Genomic DNA, 15,858 nt, shown 5'->3' on the forward strand with positions numbered 1-15,858 from the left:
TTGTACCAAATGCATTACGTTTCCAATTTTCTAAAATGTGTTAGAGCTTTATTCAGATCAAAGTTAAGACAGTGAATAAACTAACATAAATACAGAACAATAAATTCAGGTCATACTCCTGTGCACCCATAAATGAACTTTATAATCCTCAAACGCACAAGCGGAAACATGCATACAGGCTATTCATAATCATATACTCTTTTACACAACAGATCACACAGTCTTTAAAATGACTCAATTATACAAAAAGGTCTGGGAGCAACGGCGCAATCCTGGTTTCTGCTCCCACTGATAATGTAAAACACAATCTGTTCCGTCGTCTTTGTCAGGCTACATACAGTCCAAAAGGAGGAATGGAAAGATCCTTGATGCTTTTTAACATGCTTGTTTTTTCTATGTTTTTTTTAACACCAGAAAAACACAGCCTTTCCAGTAGTAGCCAACAAAGTAATTAAAGCCCAATTAATCAATCTAAATATTGTAACAGTTTAAATCTTCAGATTTTTCATAAACCACAACATTTAAGGGATAAAAGAATTAAAACTACAAAAGGAAACAGGTTAAGTAAAAATACATTTACAAAGACAGTTTTTGCAGCTGACATGCATGATTTTAAAGTGTCCAATGGAATGGAGCGTTGCTCACAGAAACAACTTCAAATCAAAAGAGGAAACGGAGAAAGGAAGTGGTGGTTGATGGGTCATCTAAAATCGCAGGCTTCCGGGTGGACATCGATTCACAGCAAACCTATTTTCAGATCTTCTGTATCTTCTCCCCGACGCAGACAGGGTTTGCTTTCCTGATCTTCTCCGCTGCGTCGGCCTTGTAGTTGAAAGTGCAGTTGTGAACGTCTGAGTACCGGTGCATGCTGCAGAACACGTTGCCGCATCGGCAGTCGAAGCCTGGGAACACAGACGGAAGAGTTTGAAGGTAAAAGAAAAAAGAAAATGGCCGACCGCCAAATGGATCTCCAGGATATAAAGTACATGCAGAGACAGAGCGAGAAAATGGGAACTATTAAGTCACTGCACTAAGCCAACAGGAGAATGTGTCAGAACCTTACCCGTGAGGCCGACTTTCTTGCGGCAGGAGAAGCAGCGATTCTTCTTGGCGGCTTTGGGTTGGTCTGAGTCCGAGGGTTTGTCCTGTCCGTCTACCGAGGCCTGGTCCGTGTCCTCGGATACCGATACAGACACTGGATGGATCACACAGAACAACAACTTTACAGTCTCGCCTTCTCAGCAATAATGCTGCAGCGTTAAAGGAATTCCCAATACCCATGCTTTTCAGGAGATGGCACTACAATTCACTGTGCTACAGACTAACGCTTCCATCACACAGACAGAGTCATTGCATTTTGGTACACCAGAAGTACATTCATTTCCAATGAAAACGCTGAGTTTGCCTTGCAGCATTGCAGAGCGTTCGGTGTGGTGCATACGGTGGATTTATCGATGTGTCAAACTGTCTGCGTAGACGACATGACAGAAATGGTAGCAGAAGGTGAATGTTGAACATTCGGAACATACATATCCAGATGTTGCGTACTATTTTGCGCAAGGACACTGTCAGTGTGATCGAAGGGGAAGCCTACTATGCTTGTTGCCACTTATCATATTTTCAGTAGGAAAAATAAAAAACAGCTGAAAAATTGACATTTTTACAACACATTTGCTTTTCTTTGTTTAGATTCACTTTTGAACATAATGGGTAGAAAAGCTGATCTTATCTGGCACAAAGCCAGCGCCCTTTCCCTGTCATGGAGAAGTCACAACAGAAGTGACTGGGTTATTGCATGGTGCCAGTACTTGCCTTTGGGTAAACGTATCACACAGTAAGCATTCAACTGTAAGAATGAAGTGTTAAAGTACTAACCAGTTCCTTTATTGTTCGTATCTTGATATTTTTTCCTCCTATTAACAAAGTAAACATTTTTATATACACATGTCCTTTTTAAGTTTATACAAAACCCATATTGTACAGTCTTGACCATATGGATATGAAGGGATGATTTTTAGAAGGGGCCTGAAGATTGGGACTGTGTCCCAGTCCTCTCAAAGAGCATCCGTTCTTCATTACCTTTGAATAGTAGTGGATGGGGTTTCTACAATACCCTTTCACCCATCGTGACATGGAAGATCAGTGGTCGTGGGGGAAAGGAGATAAGGAAAGGTGGCCATTGGGATTAAGTAGAAACCAGACGGAAGGAAATGTACCGAAACGCAGAGTACCTGAACTTGTTCATTAAGAAACGCTCGTTTTCATTTTTCATTGCAAAACATTTTGCTACGGTGTGCACTTATGAATACGACCCAGGTTTTGGCCTCCCTTGGTACAGGGGAAGCAGCTAGCAGCTGTTCTCAGACTCTCACTGCTCTCTAGAACTCACTCAATCCACTCTCTAAAAGCTTATAAGCCATTATAACAACCATTGACAGCCGTCTGTTCTGTCTGTGTGCGTCCCAAAAGGCACCCTATTCCCTATATACACAGTAGTGCACTACTTCAGACCAGATCCCCATAGGCCATGGTCAGAAATAGTGCACTACACATTGGGAATAGGGTGCCATTTGTCACGATTGTCCTCACTCACCCTTCTCTCCATGTGGCTCCTCTAGCTTCCTCTTGCGAGAGCTGTCCTCTGGGGCAGGCCTTCTGACTGACTTCCTATCCTGGCTATCCTGGCTTCTCACTGGTTGACTGTCCTGTCTATCAGGGAAAGTCCCTGAGCTACCTGCTATGCTGGGCTCCTGCTGTTCACTTTCTACAGCTGCTCTACATGGTGTTCGCTCTGCACACAGACACAGACACACACACAGAGACAAACTTTAGCGACTGGTTTGTAATTTAAGACTAAAAGCTTAACACTTTGGGGTATTTTCTACCCTTCTAACACGGTTCCTCTTTAATAAATGTTGAATTGGGTAAATGTACTGTAACTGTTCTAGAAGACAGAAACACTAGAGACCTATAGGTTATGACTGAAACCCCGGTTCTCTGATAGTATGAGTGAGGTATTTCACTATGGGATACGCCCCCAGTGTATTCGTCAGAAGCCTTACTACACTACGCCAGCCATAATTGGCTGGACGTCGAGATGTGCGAGTCGGGAAAGGGTGTCCCTCCTACCCTATAAAGAGCCCAACGCAACATCTGAGTCATTCAAGAATAAGCCACACCTCTTCCCCACTCATGCAAGGAGGGTGTTCTAGTGAAATACTTCACTCATACTATCAGAGAACCAGGGTTACAGTTGTAATCTATAGTTCTCTTAAGTATTAGTTTCAGTATTTCACTATGGGATATACTGACTCCCGTATTGCCAGACAAGCTTACCCTGACGACCGACTGCCCTGTGCTATATATCACAAACGCTGGGGGCGTATCCCATAGTGAAATACAGAAACTAATACTTGAACTGTTCTAGAAGAGGGTAGACAGAAACACTAGAGAACCAGTGTAACAGGAAGCTCCCGCGCTCAGGTCTGTTCAACGCTGGTTCGACCAATCGGATTCCACGCTTCAAGATTGCGTCGATCACGTGGACTGGGATATGTTCCGCATTGCGGCGAACAACATTGATGTATATGCTGATTCGGTGAGCGGGTTCATGGACATATTCAATCAATCCTTATCCCAGTCTGCTGTTCCCACATGCTTCAAGAGGGCCACCATTGTTCCTGTTACCAAGAAAGCTAAGGTAATTGAGACAGAAACACTAGAGAGCCAGTGCAACTGTTCTAGAAGAGGGTAGACAGAAACACTAGAGAGCCAGTGTAACTGTTCTAGAAGAGGGTAGACAGAAACACTAGAGAGCCAGTGTAACTGTTCTAGAAGAGGGTAGACAGAAACACTAGAGAGCCAGTGTAACTGTTCTAGAAGAGGGTAGACAGAAACACTAGAGAGCCAGTGTAACTGTTCTAGAAGAGGGTAGACGGAAACACTAGAGAGCCAGTGTAACTGTTCTAGAAGAGGGTAGACGGAAACACTAGAGAACCAGTGTAACTGTTCTAGAAGAGGGTAGACGGAAACACTAGAGAACCAGTGTAACTGTTCTAGAAGAGGGTAGACGGAAACACTAGAGAACCAGTGTAACTGTAATCCAGCAGGAGAGGATTGTGTCTGAAATCCTTCCTGAAATCCCTAGGCTGAACTTTGGGCTTTCTCTATTACCGATCTCTAAGCAAATAGAGATGGGACAACAATGTGAGTCTGTGTGTAAAACCACCCCACGGACTGAGATTGACTGCAAGAGGGTATGAGGTGAAGGGTTCCCATGGTAGTGAACCCACATTTGGTGTGTGTGAGACCTCAGGCTATTCACAGGAACATGAGAGGGTAGCAAAGCAACAGCACTATTGTCTGAATCCTAACTTGAGAGTCGCCTGCATAACTCAAGTCTTATGTACACCATGCATTGATGTCAATGAGAACATGTCAATGACATCTAGCACAGAAATGTGAGTTACACGCGCACATCTCAAATGAGGATTGACTCGTCCCTATGAGAAAAGGTTTGTGTGAAACACGCTGGTAATACACACCTTGTATCTCTTCTGTTTTCAGGTCTTCTTCAGACTTGGCTGTCCTCTCCTCTTCTGAATGAGTAGCTGGTGCTGTCGTTAAGAGTGACTGGCTAGATACAACCCTGGGGGGGAAATGTATGTGTTCAATTAGCCTAAAGCATGATCCATCAGTTGGTAGTGTAGATTAGAAGACTATCTATATACAGTATTATGAAAATGGTACACTTGAAGACTTCAATTTCATCCTATTCAGGATGTTTCTGAAAATGCACTGAAGGAAGAAAACGGACTAAAATCCAATGACATGCGACTCATTGTCATCAACTATGGAAATCATACTACAAAGCATTTCACCACTAATGCCCACCTCACTGTCAGACAGTCAGAATGATTGGCATTCACATGAGGCATTTAGCAGACGCTCTTATCCAGAAAGACCTAGTGGCAGCTGTCCACTGTGGCTTCATAATAGGGTGGTTATAGATAGAGCTACAAGCTTTCAATGTTGAAGCAATAAAAAGTGTATTAAAAATGGATAAAACCATAAGGACCGTAGAGAAATGAGCAGAACTCAATTCTATACAGTGATTTTTTTTAAAATTTCAAGTCAATTTCTGTGGGTTTGAGAAAACAGTGTCCCTGTAGATTTCGGCAGGGCAAGGTACGGTACAGATTGACAAAGACAGAGCTCATTAGATAAAGACACGAGACCTTCTGTGGTTATCGCACACACACTGGGGGGAAACGGACATGGCAAGTGGAATCTGTCTCATAGAAGAGACAGAAGCGTCCAGGGAGATGACATCACACTATTCAGACAGAACTATAGATGATTGACTTCCTTGTACTGTACTGCAATGGGGTACAGGAAGACCATGGTGCGAAAATAACCTTCACTTCCGCTGAGAAACCACTTAATGATTGACACACTAATTTAAAAATGACACATCTCTGAATTTTGTAACAGGAAATAAATGATCCAGGTTTAAAATAATAATTAAAGCCTGGGAATCCACCGTCATACTAGCCTTGACCATACGTAGTAAGCAATGCAAGAACTACAAATAGCGACGCAAAATGATTCTACTTAGTTGCGCAGCAAAAATACTCAGACGTGGGCAGCCCCACAGCTAGAAACTGGTGTGCAAGTGTGCAGGATTGCCATGTGTTTTTTTTGGCATTGTGTACGTACAGTAATAACTATGTACATCTAGTGAACCTACGTTTCACAGACTACTTTATTACATTGATTTCCACATGGCCTGTGTATCCTATACTGTATGTTGCATGGCTGGCTTGGCAGCTACACCGTAGACATGGTGGAGGTGTGATCATGCTTATAGCGTGTTTCAGAGAAGAGTAGCTCTATACCTACTGTACCTGTTCATCCTGGTGTCTGTGTGGGTCGTGGCTGACGGCACGTCTACAGTACTGCTCTCTGAGCACTGGGCTAGGAGGGACTCCCCCAGGCTGCTAACCGCCACCGAGGACGACACTGCAATGACAACACGTTTCAATCAGAGCAGCCCCAAAAGAGAGAGGAAGAGGCAAAGCGAGAGGGACAACTGGGCCCAAAATCTGTCTTCTCCAGCAGGTGCCGGTTTGATTTGATTTGTCACTCACCAAACAAGGAGGTTTTGTATGTCGGTCAATGAGTGTAGATTCTGATAGAATCTTACCCTGATGAAGACAGCTTGTCTGTCGAAACATTGGATATTAAATTATTGGATCCTCCTAGAGTGTGGGCTCTCCTTTAAAATGTTTCTAGTGTTCTACTCCGCTAGCCAGCACCTCGCCTAAATAGCTGTGTGTTTCTAGTGTTCTACTCCGCTAGCCAGCACCTCGCCTAAATAGCTGTGTGTTTCTAAAAACTGTATTTTTTTGTGAAGAATCAACAACAAGTGGGACACAATCATGAAGTGGAACGACATTTATTGGATATTTCAAACTTTTTTAACAAATCAAAAACTGAAAAATTGGGCGTGCAAAATTATTCAGCCCCCTTAAGTTAATACTTTGTACCTTTTGCTGCGATTACAGCTGTAAGTCGCTTGGGGTATGTCTCTATCAGTTTTTCACATCGAGAGACCGAAATTTTTTCCCATTCCTCCTTGCAAAACAGCTCGAGCTCAGTGAGGTTGGATGGAGAGCATTTGTGAACAGCAGTTTTCAGTTCTTTCCACAGATTCTCGATTGGATTCAGGTCTGGACTTTGACTTGGCCATTCTAACACCTGGATATGTTTATTTTTGAACCATTCCATTGTAGATTTCGCTTTATATTTTGGATCATTGTCTTGTTGGAAGACAAATCTCCGTCCCAGTCTCAGGTCTTTTGCAGACTCCATCAGGTTCTTCCAGAATGGTCCTGTATTTGGCTCCATCCATCTTCCCATCAATTTTAACCATCTTCCCTGTCCCTGCTGAAGAAAAGCAGGCCCAAACCATGATGCTTCCACCACCACGTTTGACAGTGGGGATAGTGTGTTCAGGGTGATGAGCTGTGTTGCTTTTACGCCAAACATAACGTTTTGCATTGTTGCCAAAAAGTTCCATTTTGGTTTCATCTGACCAGAGTACCTTCTTCCACATGTTTGGTGTGTCTCCCAGGTGGCTTGTGGCAAACTTTAAACAACACTTTTTATGGATATCTTTAAGAAATGGCTTTCTTCTTGCCACTCTTCCATAAAGGCCAGATTTGTGCAATATACGACTGATTGTTGTCCTATGGACAGAGTCTCCCACCTCAGCTGTAGATCTCCGCAGTTCATCCAGAGTGATCATGGGCCACTTGGCTGCATCTTTGATCAGTCTTCTCCTTGTAGGAGCTGAAAGTGTAGAGGGACGGCCAGGTCTTGGTAGATTTGCAGTGGTCTGATACTCCTTCCATTTCAATATTATCGCTTGCACAGTGCTCCTTGGGATGTTTAAAGCTTGGGAAATCTTTTTGTATCCAAATCCGGCTTTAAACTTCTTCACAACAGTATCTCGGACCTGCCTGGTGTGTTCCTTGTTCTTCATGATGCCATCTGCGCTTTTAACGGACCTCTGAGACTATCACAGTGCAGGTGCATTTATACGGAGACTTGATTACACAGAGGTGGATTGTATTTATCATCATTAGTCATTTAGGTCAACATTGGATCATTCAGAGATCCTCACTGAACTTCTGGAGAGAGTTTGCTGCACTGAAAGTAAAGGGGCTGAATAATTTTGCACGCCCAATTTTTCAGTTTTTGATTTGTTAAAAAAGTTTGAAATATCCAATAAAATGTCGTTCCACTTCATGATTGTGTCCCACTTGTTGTTGATTCTTCACAAAAAAATACAGTTTTATATCTTTATGTTTGAAGCCTGAAATGTGTACTTTCGAATACTTTCGCAAGGCACTGTAGGTGTGTGTTTCAAGTGTTCTACTCCGCTAGCCAGCACCTCCTAAATAGGTGTGTTTCTTTCACCACTTGTAGCATTTGATTAACATAAAATGCAATGGCTTATTTGATAGAATATATATTTTATAACGCTTAGGTTGTTACGAGTGTACTGATATAAGTAGGATACATGACATCCCGGAAACTTAGAGAAAAAATATGTTATATTGGAGTTGTGCCTGTTGTTCATACAGGCATCTGCCCTCTCATTGGCTAGAATGGGCCAACTTGATCTTGCCTTCCATTAAGACATTTCTTTTAATTGGGTATCTGCTCAATATAATGGATAATCTGTGGCAAAAGTCACTCACTCAAACGAGACACTGTCTAAAGTTAGTCACTGTCTGGTGTTACTGTCGCTATCATTAGACTTTCAAACTTCAGTCGTTTTTTGTAAACTGACTTCATTGTGAAATAGTAAGTCGAAAACACCAGCAATTGTGCTCACTCAGTCAAAAGTCAAAAAGAGTCAGTGTCAATATTTTGGTCTAACAGGTATTTTTTGATTGATAAACTAAATGATCATCAATAAGATAGTGGAAAGCTCTGTGGAATCTCTTTCCTACTCACCTGGTGGACTGACTCGTCCATTGTTGTTTTGTCTCTGGAGGAAGTCCTTGTAGCACATGGAACACATGCCATTGTTTCGCGGGTTGCTGTAGAAACCGCAGCCAGTGGTGCAGAGCAGCGGCCCTTGGTTCTGGTTGGTCTCCTGGGCCATGTCCCTCCTGTGGAGGTCAAGAGGGGAGAGATCAAAGCCATATTGACCGATCACGCCATTTCAGGATTGGCTGCCTCCTAGATCTAAAACATGCTTAGGTATTGGTGAAAGCCAAAGGCTAGTTTCTTGAAAAAGGGAGCGGAGATGGCCAGTGTGCTGTTGCAAAAGGCTATACCACTTAGCACACACTTTTATCCAAGGTGACTTTTAGAATAAGTACGTGATCCTTGTGGTAATTGAACACACACCTGTGGTGTTGCTAGTGCCATACTCTTACCAACTGACACACAGAACCAGAAGGAAGATTGTCTTCTAATCTCTAGCCAGCTGTAGCATTGAAAGTGGTGTAAACCAAAACAAGTTGGTCACAATTCCCTAGACTTGGACTCACAAGTTCTAGAAGTTGTTTGTTGCATCACGATGCCTGAGCCTTCTATGGCAACACAATGACCTAAACACTGAAAACATATAATCCCTGGTACTTAGGCTATCTGATATTAACACATAGGAGTAGGTTAATTGCTGAAAGTGGAAGATAACAGTAGCTACAACTAATCTGTGTCTTTGGTCACCCCCAATCTCTGACCGACCGACTGCTGAGTCGGTGTAACTCTCACTTCTGTTTCTCTGGGCCAGCCTGCCCTTGTAAGGCAGTCAAAACAACATATAGCCTAAGCGAAGAGTTAAAATGAGAGAAAAAAAAAATGAAATGAGAGACTAACTACAGGTCAAATACAGCCTAGAGAGCAGAGAGACTAACTACAGGTCAAATACAGCCTAGAGACTAACTACAGGTCAAATACAGCCTAGAGACTAACTACAGGTCAAATACAGCCTAGAGACTAACTACAGGTCAAATACAGCCTAGAGACTAACTACAGGTCAAATACAGCCTAGAGAGCAGAGAGACCAACTACAGGTCAAATACAGCATAGAGACTAACTACAGGTCAAATACAGCCTAGAGACTAACTACAGGTCAAATACAGCCTAGAGAGCAGAGAGACTATCTACAGGTCAAATACAGCCTAGAGACAGAGAGACTAACTACAGGTCAAATACAGCCTAGAGACTAACTACAGGTCAAATACAGCCTAGAGACTAACTACAGGTCAAATACAGCCTAGAGACTAACTACAGGTCAAATACAGCCTAGAGACTAACTACAGGTCAAATACAGCCTAGAGACTAACTACAGGTCAAATACAGCCTAGAGACTAACTACAGGTCAAATACAGCCTAGAGACTAACTACAGGACAAATACAGCCTAGAGACAGAGAGACTAGAGAGCAGAAATACTAACTACAGGTCAAATACAGCCTAGAGACTAACTACAGGTCAAATACAGCCTAGAGACAGAGAGACTAACTACATGACAAATACAGCCTAGAGACAGAGAGACTAACTACAGGTCAAATACAGCCTAGACAGAGCGACTAACTACATGACAAATACAGCCTAGAGACAGAGAGACTAGAGAGCAGAGATACTAACTACAGGTCAAATACAGCCTAGAGACTAACTACAGGTCAAATACAGCCTAAAGACAGAGAGACTAACTACAGGTCAAATACAGCCTAGAGAGCAGCGAGACTATCTACAGGTCAAATACAGCCTAGAGACTAACTACAGGTCAAATACAGCCTAGAGACTAACTACAGGTCAAATACAGCCTAGAGAGCAGAGAGACTATCTACAGGTCAAATACAGCCTAGATACTATCTACAGGTCAAATACAGCCTAGAGACTATCTACAGGTCAAATACAGCCTAGAGACTAACTACAGGTCAAATACAGCCTAGAGACTAACTACAGGTCAAATACAGCCTAGAGACTAACTACAGGTCAAATACAGCCTAGAGACTAACTACAGGTCAAATACAGCCTAGAGACTAACTACAGGTCAAATACAGCCTAGAGACTAACTACAGGTCAAATACAGCCTAGAGACTAACTACAGGTCAAATACAGCCTAGAGACTAACTACAGGTCAAATACAGCCTAGAGACTAACTACAGGTCAAATACAGCCTAGAGATTAACTACAGGTCAAATACAGCCTAGAGACTAACTACAGGTCAAATACAGCCTAGAGAGCAGAGAGACTATCTACAGGTCAAATACAGCCTAGATACTATCTACAGGTCAAATACAGCCTAGAGACTAACTACAGGTCAAATACAGCCTAGAGACTAACTACAGGTCAAATACAGCCTAGAGACAGAGACTAACTACAGGTCAAATACAGCCTAGAGAGCAGAGAGACTATCTACAGGTCAAATACAGCCTAGATACTATCTACAGGTCAAATACAGCCTAGATACTATCTACAGGTCAAATACAGCCTAGAGACTAACTACAGGTCAAATACAGCCTAGAGACTAACTACAGGTCAAATACAGCCTAGAGACTAACTACAGGTCAAATACAGCCTAGAGACTAACTACAGGTCAAATACAGCCTAGAGACTAACTACAGGTCAAATACAGCCTAGAGACTAACTACAGGTCAAATACAGCCTAGAGACTAACTACAGGTCAAATACAGCCTAGAGAGCAGAGAGACTATCTACAGGTCAAATACAGCCTAGAGACTAACTACAGGTCAAATACAGCCTAGAGACTAACTACAGGTCAAATACAGCCTAGAGACTAACTACAGGTCAAATACAGCCTAGAGACTAACTACAGGTCAAATACAGCCTAGAGACTAACTACAGGTCAAATACAGCCTAGAGAGCAGAGAGACTATCTACAGGTCAAATACAGCCTAGATACTATCTACAGGTCAAATACAGCCTAGAGACAGAGAGACTAACTACAGGTCAAATACAGCCTAGAGACTAACTACAGGTCAAATACAGCCTAGAGACTAACTACAGGTCAAATACAGCCTAGAGACTAACTACAGGTCAAATACAGCCTAGAGACTAACTACAGGTCAAATACAGCCTAGAGACTAACTACAGGACAAATACAGCCTAGAGACAGAGAGACTAGAGAGCAGAGAGACTAACTACAGGTCAAATACAGCCTAGAGACAGAGAGACTAACTACAGGTCAAATACAGCCTAGAGACAGAGAGACTAACTACAGGTCAAATACAGCCTAGAGACAGAGAGACTAACTACAGGACAAATACAGCCTAGAGACAGAGAGACTAACTACAGGTCAAATACAGCCTAGACAGAGAGACTAACTACAGGTCAAATACAGCCTAGAGACAGAGAGACTAACTACAGGTCAAATACAGCCTAGAGACAGAGAGACTAACTACAGGTCAAATACAGCCTAGAGACTAACTACAGGTCAAATACAGCCTAGAGACTAACTACAGGTCAAATACAGCCTAGAGACTAACTACAGGTCAAATACAGCCTAGAGACTAACTACAGGTCAAATACAGCCTAGAGAGCAGAGAGACTATCTACAGGTCAAATACAGCCTAGAGACTAACTACAGGTCAAATACAGCCTAGAGACTAACTACAGGTCAAATACAGCCTAGAGACTAACTACAGGTCAAATACAGCCTAGAGACTAACTACAGGTCAAATACAGCCTAGAGACTAACTACAGGTCAAATACAGCCTAGAGAGCAGAGAGACTATCTACAGGTCAAATACAGCCTAGATACTATCTACAGGTCAAATACAGCCTAGAGACAGAGAGACTAACTACAGGTCAAATACAGCCTAGAGACTAACTACAGGTCAAATACAGCCTAGAGACTAACTACAGGTCAAATACAGCCTAGAGACTAACTACAGGTCAAATACAGCCTAGAGACTAACTACAGGTCAAATACAGCCTAGAGACTAACTACAGGACAAATACAGCCTAGAGACAGAGAGACTAGAGAGCAGAGAGACTAACTACAGGTCAAATACAGCCTAGAGACAGAGAGACTAACTACAGGTCAAATACAGCCTAGAGACAGAGAGACTAACTACAGGTCAAATACAGCCTAGAGACAGAGAGACTAACTACAGGACAAATACAGCCTAGAGACAGAGAGACTAACTACAGGTCAAATACAGCCTAGACAGAGAGACTAACTACAGGTCAAATACAGCCTAGAGACAGAGAGACTAACTACAGGTCAAATACAGCCTAGAGACAGAGAGACTAACTACAGGTCAAATACAGCCTAGACAGAGAGACTAACTACAGGTCAAATACAGCCTAGAGACAGAGAGACTAACTACAGGTCAAATACAGCCTTGGCGTAGGCTAACAACTTGATTTACAGCTCACCTTTTTTGTTATACACTAAGTCAGGGTTCCCCAACTGGCAGCCCGCAGTTCAATTTATTTGCCCCCCCAAGTTTTCTGAGCAAGAAAAAGGGACATAGGACTAGAAACACCAGCAAAATCAGCTCTAAATTAACTTGAGATCTTTTCCAAAGAATTTTCACACATAATAAAGAGATATGTGATTATACACAAATGTAAGCAAGGTTTGAAATGACTATTTTAGTCAAATGATATCTGTTTGGGCTTCTTGCAGTCAATTTGCACGTTTATAGTAATTATGTTCTGGCCCCCTGACCATCTGCCTGCTGCTGAATCTAGTTGATGATCCCTGCACTAGGCTATATAATTGGGCCTAATACATTCTGTGCGGCCTCATTTTCTGTGCAGGGAACAGCATTAGGACTAATTCGATACAGGCTACTGCTCCATAGCCAAGTTGATAGCCTACACTCTTTGTAACACTTAGGCTACTATGTCAAAACATCAAAGAAGCCACAGAAATGTAAACTCTGCTAATGTGGCATAAGCTGCATAAGGATGCACCCCAAATGACATTATATTAGGCCCTGCTCAAAAGTAGTGCACTAAATTTTTATGCATTTAACCTTTCTTTAACTAGGCAAGTCAGTTAAAAACAAATTCTTATTTACAATGACGGCCTACACCGACCAAACCGGGACAACGCTCGACCAACTGTGCGTCACCCTATGGGACTCCCAATCACAGCCGGTTGTGATACAGCCTGGAATCAAATCAGTGTCGGTAGTGACGCCTCTAGCACCGAGATGCAGTGCCTTAGACCGCTGCACCACTCCGGGAGCCCAAATATAGGGAATAGGGTGCCATTTGGGACGTAGTCTAAACTAAGCCTGGATATGGTAACACTGATCTGGGTAGTAGTGATGTAATGGTGCATCTGCTGGGTTGGACATCTGGTGTATGGTTTAGTACACTGCCATTTCCTCCATGGGAGACAGGATCGGGAGGGCTGCTTCACTACCCTGAGAATGCATAGGAAAATATACAGAACGCATAACAAGTTTAAGAGCGCGTGGACGTGTGACGCCAAAGTGTCATCAGCATCGTACTGGGCTCTTAAGGTAATACGGAGAGGACATCATTTGACTTCATCATCCTAATTCTATCTTTTACATAAACCGAGTGATTTGACAGAGAGGAGAGGAAGAGAAGAGAGAGAGAAGAGAGAGAGGAGAGAGGAAGAGGGAGAAGAGAGGGAGAGGAGAGAGAGAGAATAATCCAGTGGTAATCTCAGGGACTGTCTTTAATCAGGGTGGATAGCAACCACTCACAGAGGGGCTGAAATACCAAGATTACCATGGTGAAAAGAAAGTGAGCCATACAACAGCAGGTTAACTCAATGAAGATCATGCTAACAGTGAGCTGAGATTCACACTCTTTCTATTGCTACAGCCTGAAACCATAGACCGCCTATAGGCCCTCCTTTTGCTCAGGTCTTGTGCCACGTTCAGAATTTGTGCCGTGCCTGTGTGATTTCTCTCCTTTGATCTGAAATAGCCTACTGGTGGAAGAGACATGCAGAGGTCCTAAGTAAGCATTTCGTTGGATGGTGTATACCATGTGTATCCTGTACATACGACTAATACAACTTATCCAGAGCCCGTATTTATGAAGTGTCTGATCTAGGATCAGATCCTGCCTGTCCATAATAATTTGATTCATTATGATCGGAAAGGCTAAACTGATCCTAGATCAACACTCCTACTTTGAGACACTTGATAAATACAGGCTCAGATCTCAGGTTCCGAAGATCAGCACCATTCCATCCTTCTCAATATTACTGTAATTAAAGTCCCTCCTCGCTCCCCTTCCTTACACCAATCATTGCCCCAATTCTCTACCCCTGCCCCCCTGATGCCAATCTCCAGATGAATTAGTGAGATCTCATGATGGCCTCCTCTAGTCTAGATTATGTTATGAAATCTGCCATTTCAAATCTACAATAGTAACAATCCCACACAAACACACAATACGCCCACACGAGAGAAACACACACACACACCGAAATCAGATCATGCTTGAGTAGGCTACGTGGAAGCGATAAGTGGTGACTTCACACACAGCAGGCTACTTTCTCAGGTTGAACATAGAAACGATGTGGACTGTCTTTATAGCAGGCCAATGAGATGCTCCAGTCCAAAACAATGGCCCCATAGTATTCCCTACATAGCCCTGCGGGCCCTGGTCAAAAGTAGTGCACTATATAGTAAATAGGGTGCCATTTAGGACCCACACCTGGTGAGAGGTGAATCATTCAGAGAACACAACAACCATTAGGCCTACCTGGAGCTGAAACTATGTCTGGCATGCCATCGTTACGCTGTACAGTAAGGTATCTTTAACGAACATGGTGGGGAATCCAATATGTAGACTAGCCTGAACATCTTCCCTAATCATACATCTTAGCTAACAGGTAAGAGACATAAGGCCCATCTAAATGACAAAACATGTGTAGACCTACACATTCAGTTTAGCTGAAATCTGGAAAACAAACATATGAACTCCAGCTGAAGCCTTGTTGCACACATCACAGCAGAGGCTAAGGACAGTGTTATGTCATTGGCCTAGTTGTGCAACCACAGTGAACCAGTTCAACAAAGACTGACACACAGTCACTCATGACTATAGGCTACATGCTGACTCTCACACAGATAGGCCGATATATTCACCTTGGCTGTGGAAAGAACTCTCTCCTCTACTAGCAAGGATGTCAACTGAGGGTATCGGCCAGGGACTTGTCATCGGATTCCATTTATCTAAAGTGGCGTAATGTGGTTTGGGGGAACCAATATAACTAAATAACTGTTCTTATAGGCTGGGGTAATAGTCTACTAGTGTTGTTTGAATAGGCCAACACTATCCAAGTCACAGGAACCCATTGCCATAGG

General features: G+C 42.9%; 1 protein-coding gene across 9 annotated transcripts in view; it reads right to left on the reverse strand.

Annotated features, from left to right (window-relative positions):
• Positions 1-19: 19 nt before the first annotated feature.
• Positions 20-15,858, reverse strand: part of LOC116352688 (AN1-type zinc finger protein 6-like) — a 119,321-nt gene continuing 103,482 nt past the window's right edge. For 3 of the 9 annotated variants that reach the window (XM_031812817.1, XM_031812818.1, XM_031812820.1), the window contains exons 2-6: positions 8,527-8,684; positions 5,898-6,021; positions 4,545-4,648; positions 1,064-1,195; positions 22-902 (exon numbers count right to left, since the gene is read on the reverse strand). In XM_031812817.1, coding sequence (XP_031668677.1) covers positions 754-902; positions 1,064-1,195; positions 4,545-4,648; positions 5,898-6,021; positions 8,527-8,677 — 660 coding nt within the window. In that variant the 5' untranslated portion in view covers positions 8,678-8,684 and the 3' untranslated portion in view covers positions 22-753. Of the gene's footprint in view, positions 903-1,063; positions 1,196-4,544; positions 4,649-5,897; positions 6,022-8,526; positions 8,685-15,858 lie in introns of all 9 variants that reach the window. The other 6 variants (XM_031812819.1, XM_031812815.1, XM_031812816.1 and 3 more) reach the window with 4 other exon arrangements.

The sequence above is a fragment of the Oncorhynchus kisutch genome, unplaced genomic scaffold (genome assembly GCF_002021735.2).
Source record: "Oncorhynchus kisutch isolate 150728-3 unplaced genomic scaffold, Okis_V2 Okis03b-Okis08b_hom, whole genome shotgun sequence".
Lineage (NCBI taxonomy): Eukaryota > Metazoa > Chordata > Actinopteri > Salmoniformes > Salmonidae > Oncorhynchus > Oncorhynchus kisutch.